This window comes from Engraulis encrasicolus, chromosome 11 (assembly GCF_034702125.1).
Source record: "Engraulis encrasicolus isolate BLACKSEA-1 chromosome 11, IST_EnEncr_1.0, whole genome shotgun sequence".
In the NCBI taxonomy this organism is placed as follows: domain Eukaryota; kingdom Metazoa; phylum Chordata; class Actinopteri; order Clupeiformes; family Engraulidae; genus Engraulis; species Engraulis encrasicolus.
The window spans coordinates 44,141,702-44,159,201 of record NC_085867.1 but is presented as its reverse complement, the minus strand read 5'-3'; the positions used below and the strand labels follow the sequence as shown (position 1 = coordinate 44,159,201).

The 17,500-nt window shown below is 45.5% G+C and overlaps 1 protein-coding gene across 1 annotated transcript; it reads right to left on the bottom strand.

The window, feature by feature from the left end:
* Positions 1-6,277: 6,277 nt before the first annotated feature.
* LOC134459028 (heat shock protein beta-1-like) lies at positions 6,278-15,674 on the bottom strand. The gene is made up of 5 exons (XM_063211376.1): positions 15,260-15,674; positions 13,905-14,090; positions 12,638-12,758; positions 12,127-12,190; positions 6,278-7,612 (listed from the first exon to the last, which is right to left on the bottom strand). The coding sequence occupies exons 1-5, from the start codon at positions 15,359-15,361 to the stop codon at positions 7,456-7,458; spliced, it is 630 nt and encodes a 209-aa protein (XP_063067446.1). The 5' UTR covers positions 15,362-15,674; the 3' UTR covers positions 6,278-7,455.
* Positions 15,675-17,500: the final 1,826 nt, after the last annotated feature.

Here is a 17,500-nt window from a genome sequence, read left to right as displayed (position 1 = left end):
GTGCTCACTAATGTTGACTTATTGTGAACATTGTGAACATTACTGTATCTTTGCGTAATATTAAATAAACAAATACATTTTCAAATTCAAATTCAATTTTAACAAATTCAATTTGCAATTAAAAAATGATGAAAATAGTAGGCTATAAAACTCAAATACCCACTAACCAATGAGATGTGGTGTTCAGCTAATGGTTAGCCTTGTGATTGGCTAGTCATATTTAACCCCCCCCCCCCCCCCCCCCCCCCAAAAAAAAAAAAAAGTAAAAGTAAGAAAAAATAAACAGTTTCCTTCCAACACAAGTAACTTATCTGAATAACTAGTAGATTTGACTACTTGTCTTACGATCAGCCGGCTATACGCTGGTTGGAGAAAATTGTTCTTGTTAGTTTTTTTTGTACTTAGACCATGAATTTACTTCCTATTTTACTTTTGACACCTCTGCCAAAAATACCCTCAAAATACCGTACAAGGAGCTGCCAGAGCAGGGGTGGCACTCGGATCCATATGCAGTTTCAGGGGCCAGTTCACCAGAGTGGTGTGTGTGTGTGTGTGTGTGTGTGTGTGTGTGTGTGTGTGTGTGTGTGTGTGTGTGTGTGTGTGTGTGTGTGTGTGTGTGTGTGTGTGTGTGTGTGTCTGTGTGTGTCTGTGTGTGTCTGTGTGTGCACGCAAGCGCTTTCTGACCCCTGCAATGGTTGAATAAAAAGGAAAACAAGAAACATTGGTAACACTTTATAATAATGTTCCTTAGTAAAGACTCAGTAAATAATTAACTAATGATGAATAAAACATTAACAAATGTTTTTATTATTAACTAAGTGTTATTAATGCTTTATAAAATATCTACAAATGATGTATTCAAGATTTTACACACCTTATAACAGAGTATTTTATTCATTTACAAGCAACTTGTAAATGTTTGATAAGTATGAAATATTAACATAGCATTTCCTAGTCATTTACAAGCATTTTTTTACATTTCCTAGTCATTTACAAACGTTTGTTTATGTTTTGTTCATCAATAGTTAATTATTTATTAAGTTTTTATAATGCTTTTTTGCATCCATTATTCTAAAGTGTTACCTAAATATTTGAGTGTGAATTATTCAATGTTTTATCTTGATGTTTTCATTTTTTTCTGACTCTAATTCACATGGGTGTCGGCCCGTGCTGTCTATTAGATGTCATGTTACAGTACCAGTATATAGACGGTATAGTTATAGAACCAGTATACGTACAAAAAAGCTATTAGAAATTGCTTGAAGAGGGTCATTAGACCCAAACGTCGCAAGTAAAACTCTGCAAATGCGAACATTGTGTGGGAGCCTTTTTTGTTGCAACGTAGGTGACCCCAGTGTTTCCACTCCTACTCACCTGCCCTAACGAGGTGTGTGAAAATCCTAAAAATAGCACAGTGCCAATGTACACAGCAACATACACAACTTATTTTTGCCCATGTGAAAAGCATCCGTGTACTTTCCCCGCTACTTAATTAGATTAACTACCCTCAGGGGACGCGGTGCTCTCCCGCTGAACTACCCTCAGGGGCCCGCGGGGACATGGTCCTCTGCTGCCCCTGGTGTCCTGTGTGTGAAGTGTCGTGGGGAGAGAAGGGAATGGGGAGTATGACAGTGTGGGAGAGAGAGAAAGAGGGAAGGGGGGGTTACCATCTGTTTTGGTGGCAGCTGCCCAGAGACGGTGTCTGTGAGGGGGTGTCTGTGAAGGGGTATCCGTGTGAGGGGATGTCGGTAAGGGGTGTCCGTGCCACTACCTCCCCCGCTGCCAAACGTCCAGCCGTGAATACCTACAGCACACCCTATCACATAGCACTCCACACACACACACACCCACAAGCACGCCTCACAAACAAACGTTTTATGATTCAATAACATCAACTATTAATCCAGTCTCTTAGCTGCCCGGCATACAACAACACAACAACTCACACACACACACACACACACACACACACACACACACACACACACACACACACACACACACACACACACACACACACACACACACACACACACACACACAGGCAAAGCATCGTCTATCAGAAGCTATTTTGTCACCAATGACTAAGTTGTCACCGTAAGCAGGTCTGCCATCTGAAACTCTAGTAGAGCAGTGTGTGTGTGTGTGTGTGTGTGTGTGTGTGTGTGTGTGTGTGTGTGTGTGTGTGTGTGTAGGCTAGTGTGAGAGGCTTGAGGAGGCGAGGTTGGCGTGGTAGGAACAAGCTAAATATATCATACCAGTCTCTAAGCGCGGGGCCGACTGGAACAACACGCTGACAGCTGTGGAGCCACACTGCCGCCTGCAGGTAGGAATCAGGTACTGCACCGCACTGCACTGCTCCTTGTTTTAGCTGCATGGTTCACATGCCTGTTTTAGGAGTGTAAGCCGAGGAGGAATCTTTGCCCTGCGAGTTTCACTACATGTATTTATGTCCTGCTGAGACGCGTTAAGATAGGTATGTCCCAGCAATTTAAGTGAATGAAAAGGGTCATAATTCATTTCAAAAAGTGTAATACCTTAAATGTGTAACGGCCTATGTGTGTCTTATGTGTTCAATTTGCTGTGTAATAATTTGTATGATGTCCTGTGCATTGTGTATTGTGTGTTGTGTATTGTGTGTTGTGTATTGTGTGTTGTGTGTTATACTATGGATCTATCGGTAACACTTTATTTTAGGGATACATCTATTAGCACTAATACATACAATGTTCCTATAAGTAACTTGTAAGGCATTTGTTCATGTATTCGCAAAAGTCTTGTTCATGCACAATAAGGGATTTATTACCAATTTAACCTTAGTAAGGACCTAGTAGGCCTTAGCATTTGCTTAGTACATGCCTTACAAGTTACTTATGCATGCATTAACATTGTATGTATTAGTGCTAATAGATGTATCCCTAAAATGAAGTGTTACCGATCTATCTATGCTGCTTGTAACCTTAATTTCCTCCGGGATTAATAAATGTTACTCTACTCCAGGGTTTCCCAAACTGGGGTGCCCCAAGGGGGTGCAAGAGCAAAATAGAGCAATGGCTGAAATGTGTGTTTTTACACAGCATTAGTGGACATTTAAGTCGTTTTTAATTTTTTGGTGATGAATTGTATGCTGGAAGGGTCCATTTGAAGTGTAATTTATAACTCCTAGACTTGTCATGCAACATTGAAGTTCCATTGCAATGAAGGCAGCCAGTCTATTGGAAATGAGGATTCCCCAAAATGACTGCATAATGTGTGCGTGTGCATGCGCTTAGTGGGTGCGCAAACCACATTGAAATGTACAAGAGGGTGCTCAAGGAAAAAAAGTTTGGGAACCGCTGCTCTACTCCAATAAACATAATAATGATAATAATAATAGAACCCAAGGTCGCTCTACACTACTCTACTACTCTACTTATATGTCGTGTCAGCTATTTACTTCTGTAGGCCTCACTCCCCAATTAAAAGTGTGTCGTACCAACTCTCTTGATATCAGAGGACAGTAATTAATGCTGCTTACGTGTAGTAGTGGTGTGGATCGGCACTGCCCTCACAATCCGATTCGATCACGATTCGGGAGGTAGCGATTCGATTCGATTCGATTCTATGCGATCCGATCCGATCCGATCCGATTCAATTCTACAATGCATTGCAATGCATTACATTTCTACCGAAAGCAAAGCAAATGTTTAATCACTCATGATGAGGCAATACAAGTAGTCAGATACTGAGCAACAATTTATTGGCTGTTTTCTGTATCAGTCTGTATTAGTCTTGCAATGTTTTGAAGTGCTTTTATTGAATTTCACATTCATTTGCTCCCAAAATATCCATGGAAGTAATTGAAACTTAAAAAAATTGCCGGATCGATTCTGGAACTTGCCGGATCGATTCTGTATCATCCATGCCCCGCATTGGATTGGATCGGCACTAACGTGTAGTACCAACGCTACTTCATATCAGAGCACAGTAGTTAATGCTGCTTGTGTGTAGTACCAACTCTACTTCATACCAGAGGACAGTGGAGACATTAGAGAGTAGAGTAACATGTATTAATGTTGAAGGAAAAATTAAGATGTCACACAGAATATCCACAGAAAGACAAAAGATCCATAGTACTCAAAACACACAACACATTAGAAGACATTAGACATTATCAGTTTCGCACAGACACTAGACCCTGGCAGCACATCACATCAGCCCCATACTTAAGCAGCTTCATTGGCTCCCCATCAAGTCACGCACGCAATACATATAAAGTCCTCCTCCTAACTGCTTCTCCTTCACCCCTATGACCCCTCGAGATCCCTGCGGTCCTCTTCCAAGGGCCAGCTGGTCGTCCCTCGTACCATGTTCATGGCCACCAGTGACAGAGCCTTCCATGCAGCTGCTCCAATTCTTTGTAACAATCGGCCTGACCATATCCAGAATTCCCTTTCACTGGCCATGTTTACACAACACCTTCAAACACATCTTTTGTTGGAGGCTTATGGCTGCCATTTCCACAAGCACATTCACCTACATGCATGCACACACACACACGCATGCACTGACGCGCACACACACACACACATTCCTACACGATACCTTCTTAAGCGACCTTGGGTGTTTTGAAAGGCGCAATATAAATGAAAGGATTATTATTAGTAGTAGTCCAATGCCTTCAGGATGCATTTAGTTAGTATGTAAGAGAACCTCAGAAGTGGTTGTGGACAGTACGGTAGCTCCCCCTTGTGGCCACATGGCAACACTACTCTATGCTCCCAAAAATGTTAATGACCATTAAACAATACTATTCTATGCTCCCAAAAATGTTAATGACCATTAAACAATATTGTTCTATGCTCCCAAAAATGTTAATGACCATTAAACAATACTATTCTATGCTCCCAAAAATTTTTAATGGTCATTAAATAACACTGTTATATGCTCCCCAAAAAGTGTAATGTCCATTTAATGGCCGGTGTTGTGGAACTTGCCGTTTTCTTCTATTTGCTCGAGCATAGTGGTCTCCAAATGGCAGCCCGCGGGCCAGATCCGGCCCGGAGACGGCAAACATTTGGCCGGCCATGAGGTTGGAACAAATGAAAACATAAATACTATATGTGTGCTATCAGGCCACATGTGGCCACAGGTGGACGATTTGTTTGGCCCTCAGCAGCGTCATTTGTGCTACATAATGTGGCCCTTGGGGGCAAATACACATAATTGAAGACCACTGGTCTAGCAATTGTGTTGTTGATGTGCACATATTCTTTGACTCTTTGGACTTGACAGAAATATCTCTGGCTCTCTTTGGATGGATGTGCCCTCGGATGTCTTCCAATGTCCCCCACCCCCCGATGACACCATTTAACCCCATTTCCCCAAACCCTTTCCTCAAATGGCCTAAGGCTTATATGGGGGCGTCTGTGTCATGGGTCTTTGATGTGAAGGGTCTGTCTGCAAGACTGTGTGTGTGTGTGTGTGTGTGTGTGTGTGTGTCTGTGAGTGAGAGTGTGAGAGAGAGAGAGAGAGAGAGAAAAAGAGAGAGAGAGAGAGAGAGAGAGAGAGAGAGAGAGAGAGAGAGAGAGAGAGAGAGAGAGAGAGAGAGAGAGAGAGAGAGAAACTGGTTTGATCAGCTGTCTCTCTGATTGACCTTTGACCCTCCCCCTAACCCCACAGGGATCATTACTCTGATTGGCCAGTTGCTCTAGACGTGTGTTTTGCACGCACCCTAGTGGGGTATGGAGGTATTGCAGGACGCTGTATGATTCATTATACCATACAGTATATGCATTCATACCTGTACGTATGTTCAATCACAATAGCACTGATTGTCCTAAACATGTTTAAAGAACATCATATTTGATATCGGCTATTTGGCTTAATTAAACTTTTGAGCTTTGATAAATAAACTATTTCATTATTTATTTAGGCCTATTTATTTGTATTATTGTATTATTGGTGGGTGGTGGACAAATACCCTTCGTCTGAATGGGGGTAATGGCAGAGAAAGGTTGAGAAACACTGTTCTAGATCCTGAGGCCTTCTCTGATTTGTCAGTTTTTTATATTTTAAAACAATAAAATTTAAATTGTACAGCACATCAGGAAGACGTGGCGTCTGTTAATAAGTATTTGAGCAGAGAGAGAAGAGGAAGAATTGAACATTTGTGTGTGTGTGTGTGAGTGTGTGTGCGTGCGTGCGTGCGTGCGTGTGTGTGTGTGTGTACTGTACAGTCCCAGGTATCAGTGTTGAGCAGCCTCATGTAAAACACAGACAATCACAGGAGGGATGTTCAAAGCATTTATTCAATCTAAACATACTATATAGCTTCATATGCACAACGTATTAGGAAGAAAAAAAGCATGTGTGTGTGTGTGTGTGAGTGTGTGTACATGCATGCGTGTGCAGTGGCGATCCTACAATGATGTGCACCCCAGGTAATGCCCCCACCCACCAGCCCCTTGCCCCCCAACAACAGAAAAAAAAAGAAACGCCAAACGGACAAAAAACGGTTAAAATTCGTAGAAAAAAACCCTTCTAAAACCATGCCAATGCTACTACCATGCTAGGGCTAATAGCATGCTAATGGTAATACCATGTTCTGTATTAGTGTAGTGATAACATGGAAATAACAACTTAAAGGAACAGTCCTCATTTCAGGAAATTACTCATAGGTAGTAGTTAAGCCTTGGTAAAATATGAGAATACATAATAGCCATATTAAGTGTAGCACTGGAAGTCTATGTTACCAAATAACACATCATAAACTGTAAGTATAAATTCACCAGAGTGCAAAACTGCTATTTATTTCCGTCTAGTGATCTATTGATGCTATTGGTACCATTTACTTTCAGTGATTATGCTAAGCTATGCTAATAATTCTAATACTAATTCCAAGCTCAGTAAATAAGTCATGTGTAATACTGGGAAGTACCACAAATATGTGAAAAGGGTGCATTATGGCTTTAATAGCACAAATTGGTAGCCTGGCAAGCCAGACTAAATATGAGATTAAATGTGAATATTTAGTCTGGCCCCGAACAATGACACATCGGAAGATTGTTGATGGGAACAACCCGTTGTTTTTCAAACTGTGTCTGTGCCTATTGGCCAACGCTGTCATCACTCCCTCAAAACCCCATCTGCTTTGCATCCAAAGACTCAAAACAAATCAAAACAAATCTGCAACAGTTTCAGGGCATGGGGCATTGTCCGAGGCTAGACCCACTCGCAGGCAAAAAATTATTTTGCTCGCTGGCAGGTGGGCCTAGTTTACTCGGCTAACAAATTGGTGATTTTTGTAATGTCAGGAGTTGGGGTTCGCGTTGATGGCACTACACAAGCAATTGGCCAGTTGGCCCACCCTAGGACCGCCCCTGCATGTGTGTAGGTACATATTTGTGTGTGTGTGTGTGTGTGTGTGTGTGTGTGTGTGTGTGTGTGTGTGTGTGTGTGTGTGTTCTGTCTAGTCTACGGTGCGTGTTGTGTCTGGATGGGGATGATGACTTCCTCTGTGTGTCGGGGCCCGGTGGCGGAGGAGGTGCCGGGCAGCTGGGCCTCCACTGAGAGCACGCCCCCTGGTGACAAGGAGCAGATGACGGCCTCCACGTCCACGTCCACAGGCAGCCTGGAGAGACAGAGAGAGAGAGAGAGAGAGAGAGAGAGAGAGACAGATAGGGAGAGAGAGAGAGAGAGAGAGAGAGAGAGAGAGAGAGAGAGACAGAGACAGAGACAGAGACAGAGACAGAGACGGAAAGGGAGAGGGAGAGGGAGAGGGAGAGAGAGAGAGACAGAGACAGAGACAGAGAGGGAGATGGAGAGAGAGAGAGAGAGAGAGAGAGAGAGAGAGAGAAAGAGAGAGAGATAGAGAGACAGAGAGAGAGAAAGAGAGAGAGAGAATCATCCACACAACGGTAGAGCCACACATAATGAATAACGGATGAAAAATAAATAAGAAGCAGACAGTAAAAGAGAAATGACAACACCATAGTGAATGATACATGCACAGTACACATGGCTAGCCGTCAGGGGCGCCGCTAAAAATGTTGGGCCCCATGAAAAATTCAAATTTTGGGCCCCCAAAATTAAAATTATGTTATTAGCATCCTTCCAGGGGCCCTCTCAGTGCTGTCGGGCCCTTAGAATCTGTAACACCTTACCCCCCCTCACGGCACCCATGCCAGCTGTGGCCTAGTGGTTAAAGAGGTGGGCTTTGGATCAGGGAGCAAGAAAAGACAGACACTTGTATAACAGCACAATGCTCAATGTGCCACTACTGTACAATGTCTATGTCAGAAGCACTGCTCAACATGGTGGCAGTCGGAGGAAACAACACACCACTGTGTAGCAGGACTATGCTGAACTACTCAGTGGCGAGGGCCAGGACCAGGTCTGCACTGGGGGAGAAATAGGGAAAGTCTTTACTTGCTTCTTGAAGACTGCAAGGGATGTGCTTAGTCTTGCTGCCTCTGGTAGACCGTTCCACCACTTGGGTAGAACAACGCAGAACAGTCTTGACTGGGAGAACCTAGAGCGACTGGATGGTAGAGCCAGACGGCTTGTGCTGGAGAAGTGCAGTTCTCTTCCAGCAACATAAGGCTTTAGTAAGTCCTTCAGATAAACTGGGGCCGTTCCTGCGTTGGTTTTATAGGCAAGGGTCAAGGCCTTATGCTTGATCCAGGCGGCGATCGGTAGCGATCGTAGCCAGTGCAGCTCAATGAATAGAGGAGTAACATGGGTCCTTTTGGGTTGATTGAATACCAAACGTGCCACCGCATTCTGCACCATCTGCAGTGGTTTTAGCGCACAAGCAGGTAGACCTGCCAGGAGCGAGTTGCAGTAGTCAACGCGGGACAGGACCGTGACCTGGACCAGTCGTTGTGTAGAATATTGGGTCAGCGCGGGTCTGATTTTTCGCCTGTTGGACATCTGGAATCGACAGGTCCAGGTGACTGAGTTGAAGGAGTTGGAGCATGACAGCTTGTCGTCAATGATGATGCCAAGGTTTTTGGCGACTTTGTTGGGGGTTACAAGTGGAGCCCATCTTGAGGTTGATGTTGTGACTGAGTGACTCTTTAGCTGGGATCACTAGGAGCTCTGTCTTGGACAGGTTCAGCTGTAGGTGGTGGTCCATCATCCAAGTTGACAAGTCGCTGAGGCCGACAGAGATGCATGCCAAAACCGTGGTGTCCTCTGGACGGAACGACAGGTACCTCTGGGTCCAGTAGTCTGTTCTGGTTTAGGAAGTTGGTAACTTGCTTTGCAACTGCCCTTTCCAATGTCTTGGATAGGAAGGGCAGCAGTGAAATAGGTCGGTAGTTTTCTACTTGAGCAGGGTTCAGTGTAGGGTGATGTTACCCTTGCTTGTTTGAAGGCGTAGGGGACAGTTTAACAGTATGGCCAAATTAAGCGTATCAATGCATGAATGCCAATCACCAAGTCGTAGTGCATTACTAAAGGCCCTGTGTTATGTCATAGTATTGTAGTACTACGGTAGTTAACTTTCCAATGACTGTTCCAGCGTGACACTGGAGGTACGGCGCGCATTAAGGGCCTCTGATATTGGAAGGAAGCCCATGTGTCACAGCACAGTTAGCTGTCTGGCAAAGTACCAGAAGAGACATAACAGCAGTGTGCTACTCAACATTCCCCATGACCACATCAGCTGCCTTCTGACACAAGCCCTACTCAAGACATGCTTACCAGCAGCCTGGCAAGAGAGGCGCATAACAACATACAGTAGCATGCAATTTGACAAGAGACACATCACATAGCATTCACTTTGACAAGAGACACATCACATAGCATTCACTTTGACAAGAGACACATCACATAGCATTCAATATGACAAGAGACACATCACATAGCATTCCATTTGACAAGAGGCTGGAACTCATCATGCCATAGCAAAGCAGACTGACAAGCCGGGCTGCTAACAGCACAGGGGTGAATTTCTCAAAACCAAAGTTGCTAACTACAATAGCTACTTTGCTGTTTTCAATGCATTTTCCCATTGACAACTACCGAAGTTGCTAACAGGCTAACAACTTCTCTTTTGAGAAACTCACCCCAGAACTGGGCTGCTGACAGCACAGAACTGGGCTGTGTCCGGGACATCTGAGGGGCCCCTCTACCCAATACACACAATGTAATGAAAACCCAACTTTGTGGCCCCCCTCTCCCTGGGCACAGGACAACTGACCCGTATGCCCCAGTGTGCCCCCTTGTGGCAGCCAAGCGCTCATAGCGATGACGTTTTTTCATCCTTCGATAACGGCTCTTCCTATCATTGTGAAGCAGAATTCACCAAGCGTTGGATTGTTCAGCCACTAATAGGGAACGTGAGCTGGGTTTAGGCCATCATGAGACAGGTTAGTTTATCCCTACTGATGATGGACAGTCATGGGTAAGCGGTTAGTTTCAGACTTGTAGCCCAAAGGTTGTCAGTTCCACTCCCGACCCACCAGGTTGGTGGGGGGAGTAATCAACCAGTGCTCTCCTCCATGACAGAGGTACCCTGAGCATGGTAACATCCCGCCGCACTGCCATAGGGGGCTGCCCTCTTGCACGGGTGAGGCATGAATACAATTTCGTTGTGTGCAGTGTTCACTTGAGTGCTGTGGAGTGCCGTGTCACAATGACAATGGGAGTTGCAGTTCCCAGTTCGGCTTTCACTTGATGTGTGTTTTGCAATGGTAATCCTGCTCAGTACGAGATAAACCGCAGGTTCAGACATTTGGATTCGTGCACTTGACTGGTGCGAAGCTACCATCTTCAGGATTATGACGGAAGACCTCGAAGTCAGAATCCAGCGTAGCGATACCCATGCGCCTAAGTGCTTCGGTTGGTCTGGAATAGCAGGGCCCCCCTGGGTCCCGGTGAGCAGAGCCGTTGGTGACGAGATTGGGGTGCGGCCAGAAAAGCGCTGCAACTCTCCTGACTCTACACCGCATGCTCGCAAAGACCCTGGTGCTTAATCACTCGTAGACAGCACAATGTAATGAGGACCCAATTCTGCCGCCCTTTTTTCCCCAGAGAAATGACACCATTAGACAACATAGTTTGCTTAAAGGTGGGGTTGTAGGTATGACATCACGTTGGGGCAACCATTCAAGGATTCTAAGGTTCTATATGAGCCTGTGGAACCCCCAACGTGATGTCATAATAGTACATTTTCTTAAAATGGTTAATAAAGGTGGGGTTGCAGGTTAACCATTTTAAGAAAATGTACTATTATGACATCACGTTGGGGGTTCCGCAGGCTCATAGGAGTCCATGTAGAACCTTAGAATCCTGGGGGAGTTCCCCCAACGTGATGTCATACCTGCAACCCCAGCTTTAATCACTCGTAGACAGCACAATTTAATGACAACCCAATTCTGCCACCCTTTTTTTCCAGACAAATGACACCATTATACAACATAGTTTGTCAGAAGACGCGCTCAACTTCTGGAAAAGAATGAATGACTTTGGTTGCACTATAAAAGGTATCAACTTAAAGAAGAAAATTCTGCTCTCACAAGCTACGTCTCATTATTTACTTATAGATTACAACCATGTCCACAAACTCGTTTCGGCTCTTAAGGCATCATCAGTGCGTGGTACCACGTGTACATGGGACATGGTGGTAATCTATAAATAAATGAGACGTAGCTTGTGAGTGCGGATTTTTCTTTTTTAAACCATTACAACACAGCCAGCAGTCTGACAAGAAAGGGACACATAACAGGGTTGCTAGCAGAGCTCTGGCTGTGCCTGGGACAAAGTAATGTGAAGGGGCCCCCCACCCATTACATGCAATGTAATGAGGACCCAATTCTGCCCCCCCCCCCCCCCTTTTTTTCTGAGAAATGACACCATTACAACATAACAACATAGCATTCAGTCTTACAAGAGTGGCACGTAATGACATCATTTTCAGTCTGACAAGGGAGAGGGGGGACACGACATCACAGCTCTGTGCGAATGCACTTTAGGGATCCCTACTGTAGCAGAGTGGCGGCCGGGCCCCTTGTACTATGCGGCACTACTATGCTACAGCTCTGTCTGCTTGGAGAAAAGAAGGCTTCCCAAAAAGTTGCAGATAAACATGGTTGTCATGGATACATAGTTGTCATGGACGCCAGCTCCATGGAGACTTACTTGTATTTCCTGTTGAAGCTGCGAGCCACCAGGCCCTGTGAATCCTGCCTCTCCTCGTGTTTACCTACAACATCAACAACATGTTTAACGTTATCATTATGTTTGGAACAATTAAACTTTCTTTAGTTTTAGTAAACGCACACCGGGCGAGGTCCGATAGTCAACTTCAACTTCCCTAATGGCTTCGTTGACCCGCCTCCCTCAGTTTTCTACTGGTCGAGGCCAGAAAAGGCTGTGCCGAAGTTTAAACCAAGCATTTTCTTAGTCCCAATAGAAAGTCTCTGCTTAAACCATGTCATTGCCTTGAACACGCCTCTACCCAGGGCCGTTGGAGCTGCTCAAAGTTGATTGGTTCCAGACAAAAGTGGGTGGAGTTCCTGTTTTATTACAGATGATCAGAAATATTTACATTGCTCTTGGCCTGACTAGAAGCAACACCAAAGGTGTTGCGTCACTAGGAGAGCATGGCCTGGGTAGGTGTGAATGACCTTGTAGTGCTACAGTGCTTTACCTGTGATCTCCAGGTATCCGTCCTTGGTCTTGACCTTGATGTCGTCGGGTGTGAACTGGTTGACCTCCAGCGAGACCCTCCAGCTGCCATCGGCCTGCCGCACCTCCGACGGACCCGTCACCTTGACAACGAGAGAGAGAGAGAGAGAGAGAGAGAGAGAAACCGTTCAGTTCAGTTTACTTCATTGATACCCGTGCCAGTAACAGAGAGAGAGAGAGAGAGAGAGAGTGGGAGAGCGAGAGGGGGGGGAGAGAGTGAGGGAGAGAGAGAGAGAGAGAGAGAGAGAGAGAGAGAGAGAGAGAGAGAGAGAGAGAGAAACAGAGATGGGGCCAAGTCACTAATTTGCTAGTCACAAGTAAGTCTCGAGTGCTTCTCGCCTCCAGTCAAGCCCGAGTCAAGTCACAAGTTAATACCAGTGTTGCCAATTTAGAAAATTTGTCGCTAGATTTAGCAACTTTTTGACGTCCCTGGCGACTAAAAACCTCATCTAGCGACTTTAGCGACTTTTTGGTGCATCTGGCGACTTTTGAAAACATGCATTTTCAATGACAAAATCATTGTTTTTCTACATAATTGTGACTCTGCTCTGCCGTCAGAAGCATTTCCCACGGTTAAGCAGGGCTGCAGATTAGCTCTGATCTCCAAACAGTGGCTTGCACTGCCCCTTTGTACTGGGAACGAAGGCATGTGGGCACGTGTTCTAGGGATCCGCGTGTCGTGCGTGACACTGTGACATCATATGTAACATCATGACATCATCTAGCGACTTCCAGCGACTTTTCAGCGAGCCAATGGCGACTTAGGCTGGTTTTTTTTTTTGCAACACTGGTTAATACACATTTGACCAAATCAAGCCCAAGTCCAGCTCATGGAATATATTTAGACTTGTCATGTCGTTGCAAGCTAAAACAAGTCACAAGTCACAAGGCCACATCTCTGGTCCTCTGCATCTGGTTGAAGGGGTTGGTGTGTGTGTGTGTGCGTGTGTGTGTGTCTGTTTGTCTGTCTGTCTGTCTGTGTGTGTGTGTGTGTGTGTCTGTCTGTCAGGACCGTATTAAGACATTGCGGTGCCCCTGGGCAATATGCCTCGCATGTGCCCCCTTTATGAACAATATTTGCAAAGTTTGTGTCTTGTGGTGCCCCTTAACTGGCTGTAAATGGTGGGTGCCCCTGGGCCCTGTGCTACTGGACCTTATGGATAATCCGGTCCTGGTGTGTGTGTGTGTGTGTGTGTGTGTGTGTGTGTGTGTGTGTGTGTGTGTCTCACCTGCATCTCATTGCGGGCGTTGGGTGGCGCGGGCAGGGAGGGGCAGGCTGCGTTCCCTCCTCCAGGCGTTGTTGCCATGGCGTTGCCAGCGTGCGTGTATCCGGGCCAGGAGGAGCCTGCCAGCCGCTGTCGAGCCCAGTCCAGCCAGCTCATGTCACGCTCGTCCAGGAACGGCGGGAACTCCACCTGATATGACATGAGGACCAGGGTTTTTGCCAGATGAGTATGATTATTTCCAGTCCAAAAAATGCTCAGAAACCACCTGGAAGCACTAAATTTCGCCCAATTTGAATTGAAAAAAAAAAAAAACCAGAAAAACCCACCCAAATGCCCTTTTTACCCATTTTACCTAAGCATCCCATTTGGGTGGGAAATCACCCAATCTGGCAACACTGATGATGACGTCACACTTAGTTGATGCTTTTATCCAAAACAGTTATTTACAGGATATTGGTTACACTGTAAGCCCAGTGGTTCCCAAACTGGCGGTTGGGATCCCTAGGGGAGGTACTGAAGGAGGTCGTGGACTAAAGGGACATTGCATGAAAATGGTAAATCGACAGGTAGACAGGTTAACAGCTAACATAATTTCATGATTTGGTTAGTAAAAGTTATGACTTGTAATAGATTTATTTGCTGTCCTGTGGATTTCTAGTATTATTAGCAGACAAACTATTGATGGAAAATATAGCAATATTAATGGACAAAAAAATATGTCTTTGTACGAGGCAAAAATATTCCAAAAATATTTGCAAAACCATTCCAAAGTTGAAAAGGGGGTCCCCGCTGAAAAAGTTTGGGAACCGCTGGGTTACAGTCCCTGGAGCAGTTTGGTGGTTATGGTGCATTCCAGACCCAATCCAAACAAGTAGGAGATTGCGCTTATCCAACCAACATCCTACTACGAAAAATGCTCTGGAACGAAGTGGAAGCTCCAACTAGTGAAGTGGGGGAAACTCGCACTAGTCCCACATAAACAAATCGAAGTCGGATGATAATGGCGGCCCACATGAAGCAGTTTTTTTTTTTTTTTAAATGTCAATAAATAACACATTTCTCTTCTGTGCAGCTGTTCCAAACACTTCATTTTTACCCAACATCGTCTTCATGTTATAACACGATATTGCGTAAACATAAATGTAACATATGCCAGAATAATAGCTATTATGGCTTGTATCAAAACACCTCGCTAAAGTCAGCTAAACCGTAGTGGTTGCTATGGCTGTAGAACTCCCACTTCAACTGCCAGGAACAGGAGCTGAGATATAAGCCGGTAGGTTAAGTGCAATCTACTGGTTTGGATCGGGTCTGGAATGCAGCATTAGATGCAGGAAGTGAAGGCTTGGATACTCCACCTCACGGTTGAAGAGGCGGCTCGGGATGGTCCACTCCCGGAACGGGTCGGCGCCGCCGCGCATGAAGACAGGACGTGACATCATCTTGCTCTCCTCTTCCATCGCACAGCAATGTGTATTTATTTATTTAGCTACGTGGCACCTTAATTTCAACAGAGTTACTTTACTCCACTCGATGTGTGGACTCTGTTCTCCAGCTGCTCTTGCTATACTATGCTGCTCTCTATGCTGTTCTCGGTCGTTCCTGTTGCTCTCCCCCTCTGCCTGCCTGGCTGTGCCTGCCACCGGGTGACGGATCGCTGGCTCGTAGGGCCAAAGGAAGGTGCTAGATCTAGCTGGCTCTCCCCACCAATGGCCTCACAGCTCTAACTACACTCTCACTATCCTCACACACTCGCTGGTCAACCAGACGACTCCGGCCGCTGTAGTGGAGTGAGGCCAGCTCACTGGGCTTTTATAGTGTACGGTGCCCGCTCAGTGGCGGAAGAATTTCACACAGGGCCCCAGGGCAAAAAACACTGATATGGGCCCCCGCATACGGCCTTGTTTTGGGTATAGGGTGCTCACAGGGCTGGACTGGACATCTGGCATACAGGGCATTTTCACGATNGACCGACAGTCAAAAATGCGTATCACGGTTTTCTTGATGGAAATTAATATCACGGTTCTCTGCACGATTGTTTTTCATAAGCTGTGATTTTACCCCACATCTCAATCGTTCTGAAGAAAAGGCTGAAATTAAATTTTAAAATTAGATAAAATCCTGAATTTTAATTAATCTCCATTTCTATTTTAATCACTTTTTTGGAATAATAATAATAAAAAAAACCCTTCTCTCATCTTCACCTTCTCTCATCTCACCTTGATAGGTGAAAACCGTTTTCACGTTTTTTTAACGATATACCGCCCAGCCCTAGTATACAGCAGACTGTCACTGAGCCCATCATAATTGTAGTATGGGGGGTAGAGGTGAAGGGCTGGTCTATGCCAAAAACGCCCGAGCCGGTTTGTGAGCCCTGCCCAGCCCTCCCTGGATGCACACATACAAAGTCACTTGTTGCACATGCCAGACCACAGTGTCACACAGTTTAAGAAGGTTGGTATTGCTCACAGGGCCCCGGGGTAAAAACACTAATATGCCCCCCCCATATGACCTGTCTTATTTTGAATCAGGACCCCAGAAGGACTTGTGAACTGATATGGTGCAAGCTAATGGGGATCATTTAATGAAAATAAAATAAAAATAAATAATAGGGCCGTCACCATCAATACTGGAGGGGGCGCTGGGCCCTGGGGCAAATGCCCCGCTTGCCCCCTCATCTGTCCGTCTCTGCTCTTGCTACACTAGCCTGCGCAGCAGAACAGAGAAGAGTTATTGGTCGCTAAATTACCTTGTGGGCCACTCTCTGCACACACACAGACACACACACACACACACACAGACACACACACACACACACACACACGCACCTCTCCGCTCCTCTCCAGACAGGGCTTTCACCGGGATGCCACCCATGCACACACACACTCATACACGCACGCACACAGACACACACACACACACACACACACACACACACACTCACACACACGCTTTCAGCGGGATGCCACTCGGACGAAATGACGCTAATTATTTATATAAATAGTCTTAAGGGGGAAATGGCAAATAGTTGGAGGGTGATGTGGCCAACTAGTGGCGACCGTGTGTGTGTGTGTGTGTGTGTGTGTGTGTGTGTGTGTGTGTGTGTGTGTGTGTGTGTGTGTGTGTGTGTGTGTGTGTAATGCCTGTGGGCAGCAATAGTGTGTGTGTGTTTGTTTGTGTGTTTGTGGGTGTGTGTGTGCGTGCGTGCGTGTGTGTCGGTGTTGTTGTTGTGTGTGTGTGTGTGTGTGTGTGTGTTGTTGTGTGTGTTTGTTGATGACGACCTCTGCAGTTTTGTCACATCCCTCTGTACTCCGATCGCCATGGAGACTTGGCCAGCGAGGGAGGGGGTGTGTCTTTTTGTGTGTGTGTGTGTGTATGTGTTGCTTACAATGCCATTGTAGACGGAGAGAGAGAGAGTTTGTGTGTGCGTGTGTGTCTGTGTCTGTGTCTGTGTGTGTCTGTATATCTGTGTGTGTGTGTGTGTGTGTGTGTGTTTGTTTACTGCCTGTTGAAGAGGGTGACCTATTGGACTTAGTGAGAAAACAATGTTCCCGCACACCTTCGAGAAATTACAAATGCAAGACGCAGCGGATTCCCAA

Excerpts from the sequence above, each read along its gene's own strand:
- LOC134459028 (XM_063211376.1), bottom strand. The coding sequence starts at position 15,361 with ATGGAAGAGGAGAGCAAGATGATGTCACGTCCTGTCTTCATGCGCGGC. Across the intron at positions 12,759-13,904 it reads ACGCCCGCAATGAGATGCAG|GTGACGGGTCCGTCGGAGGT; the intron begins GTGAGACACACA and ends CTCGTTGTCAAG. Across the intron at positions 7,613-12,126 it reads AGCTTCAACAGGAAATACAA|GCTGCCTGTGGACGTGGACG; the intron begins GTAAGTCTCCAT and ends CTGTCTCTCCAG.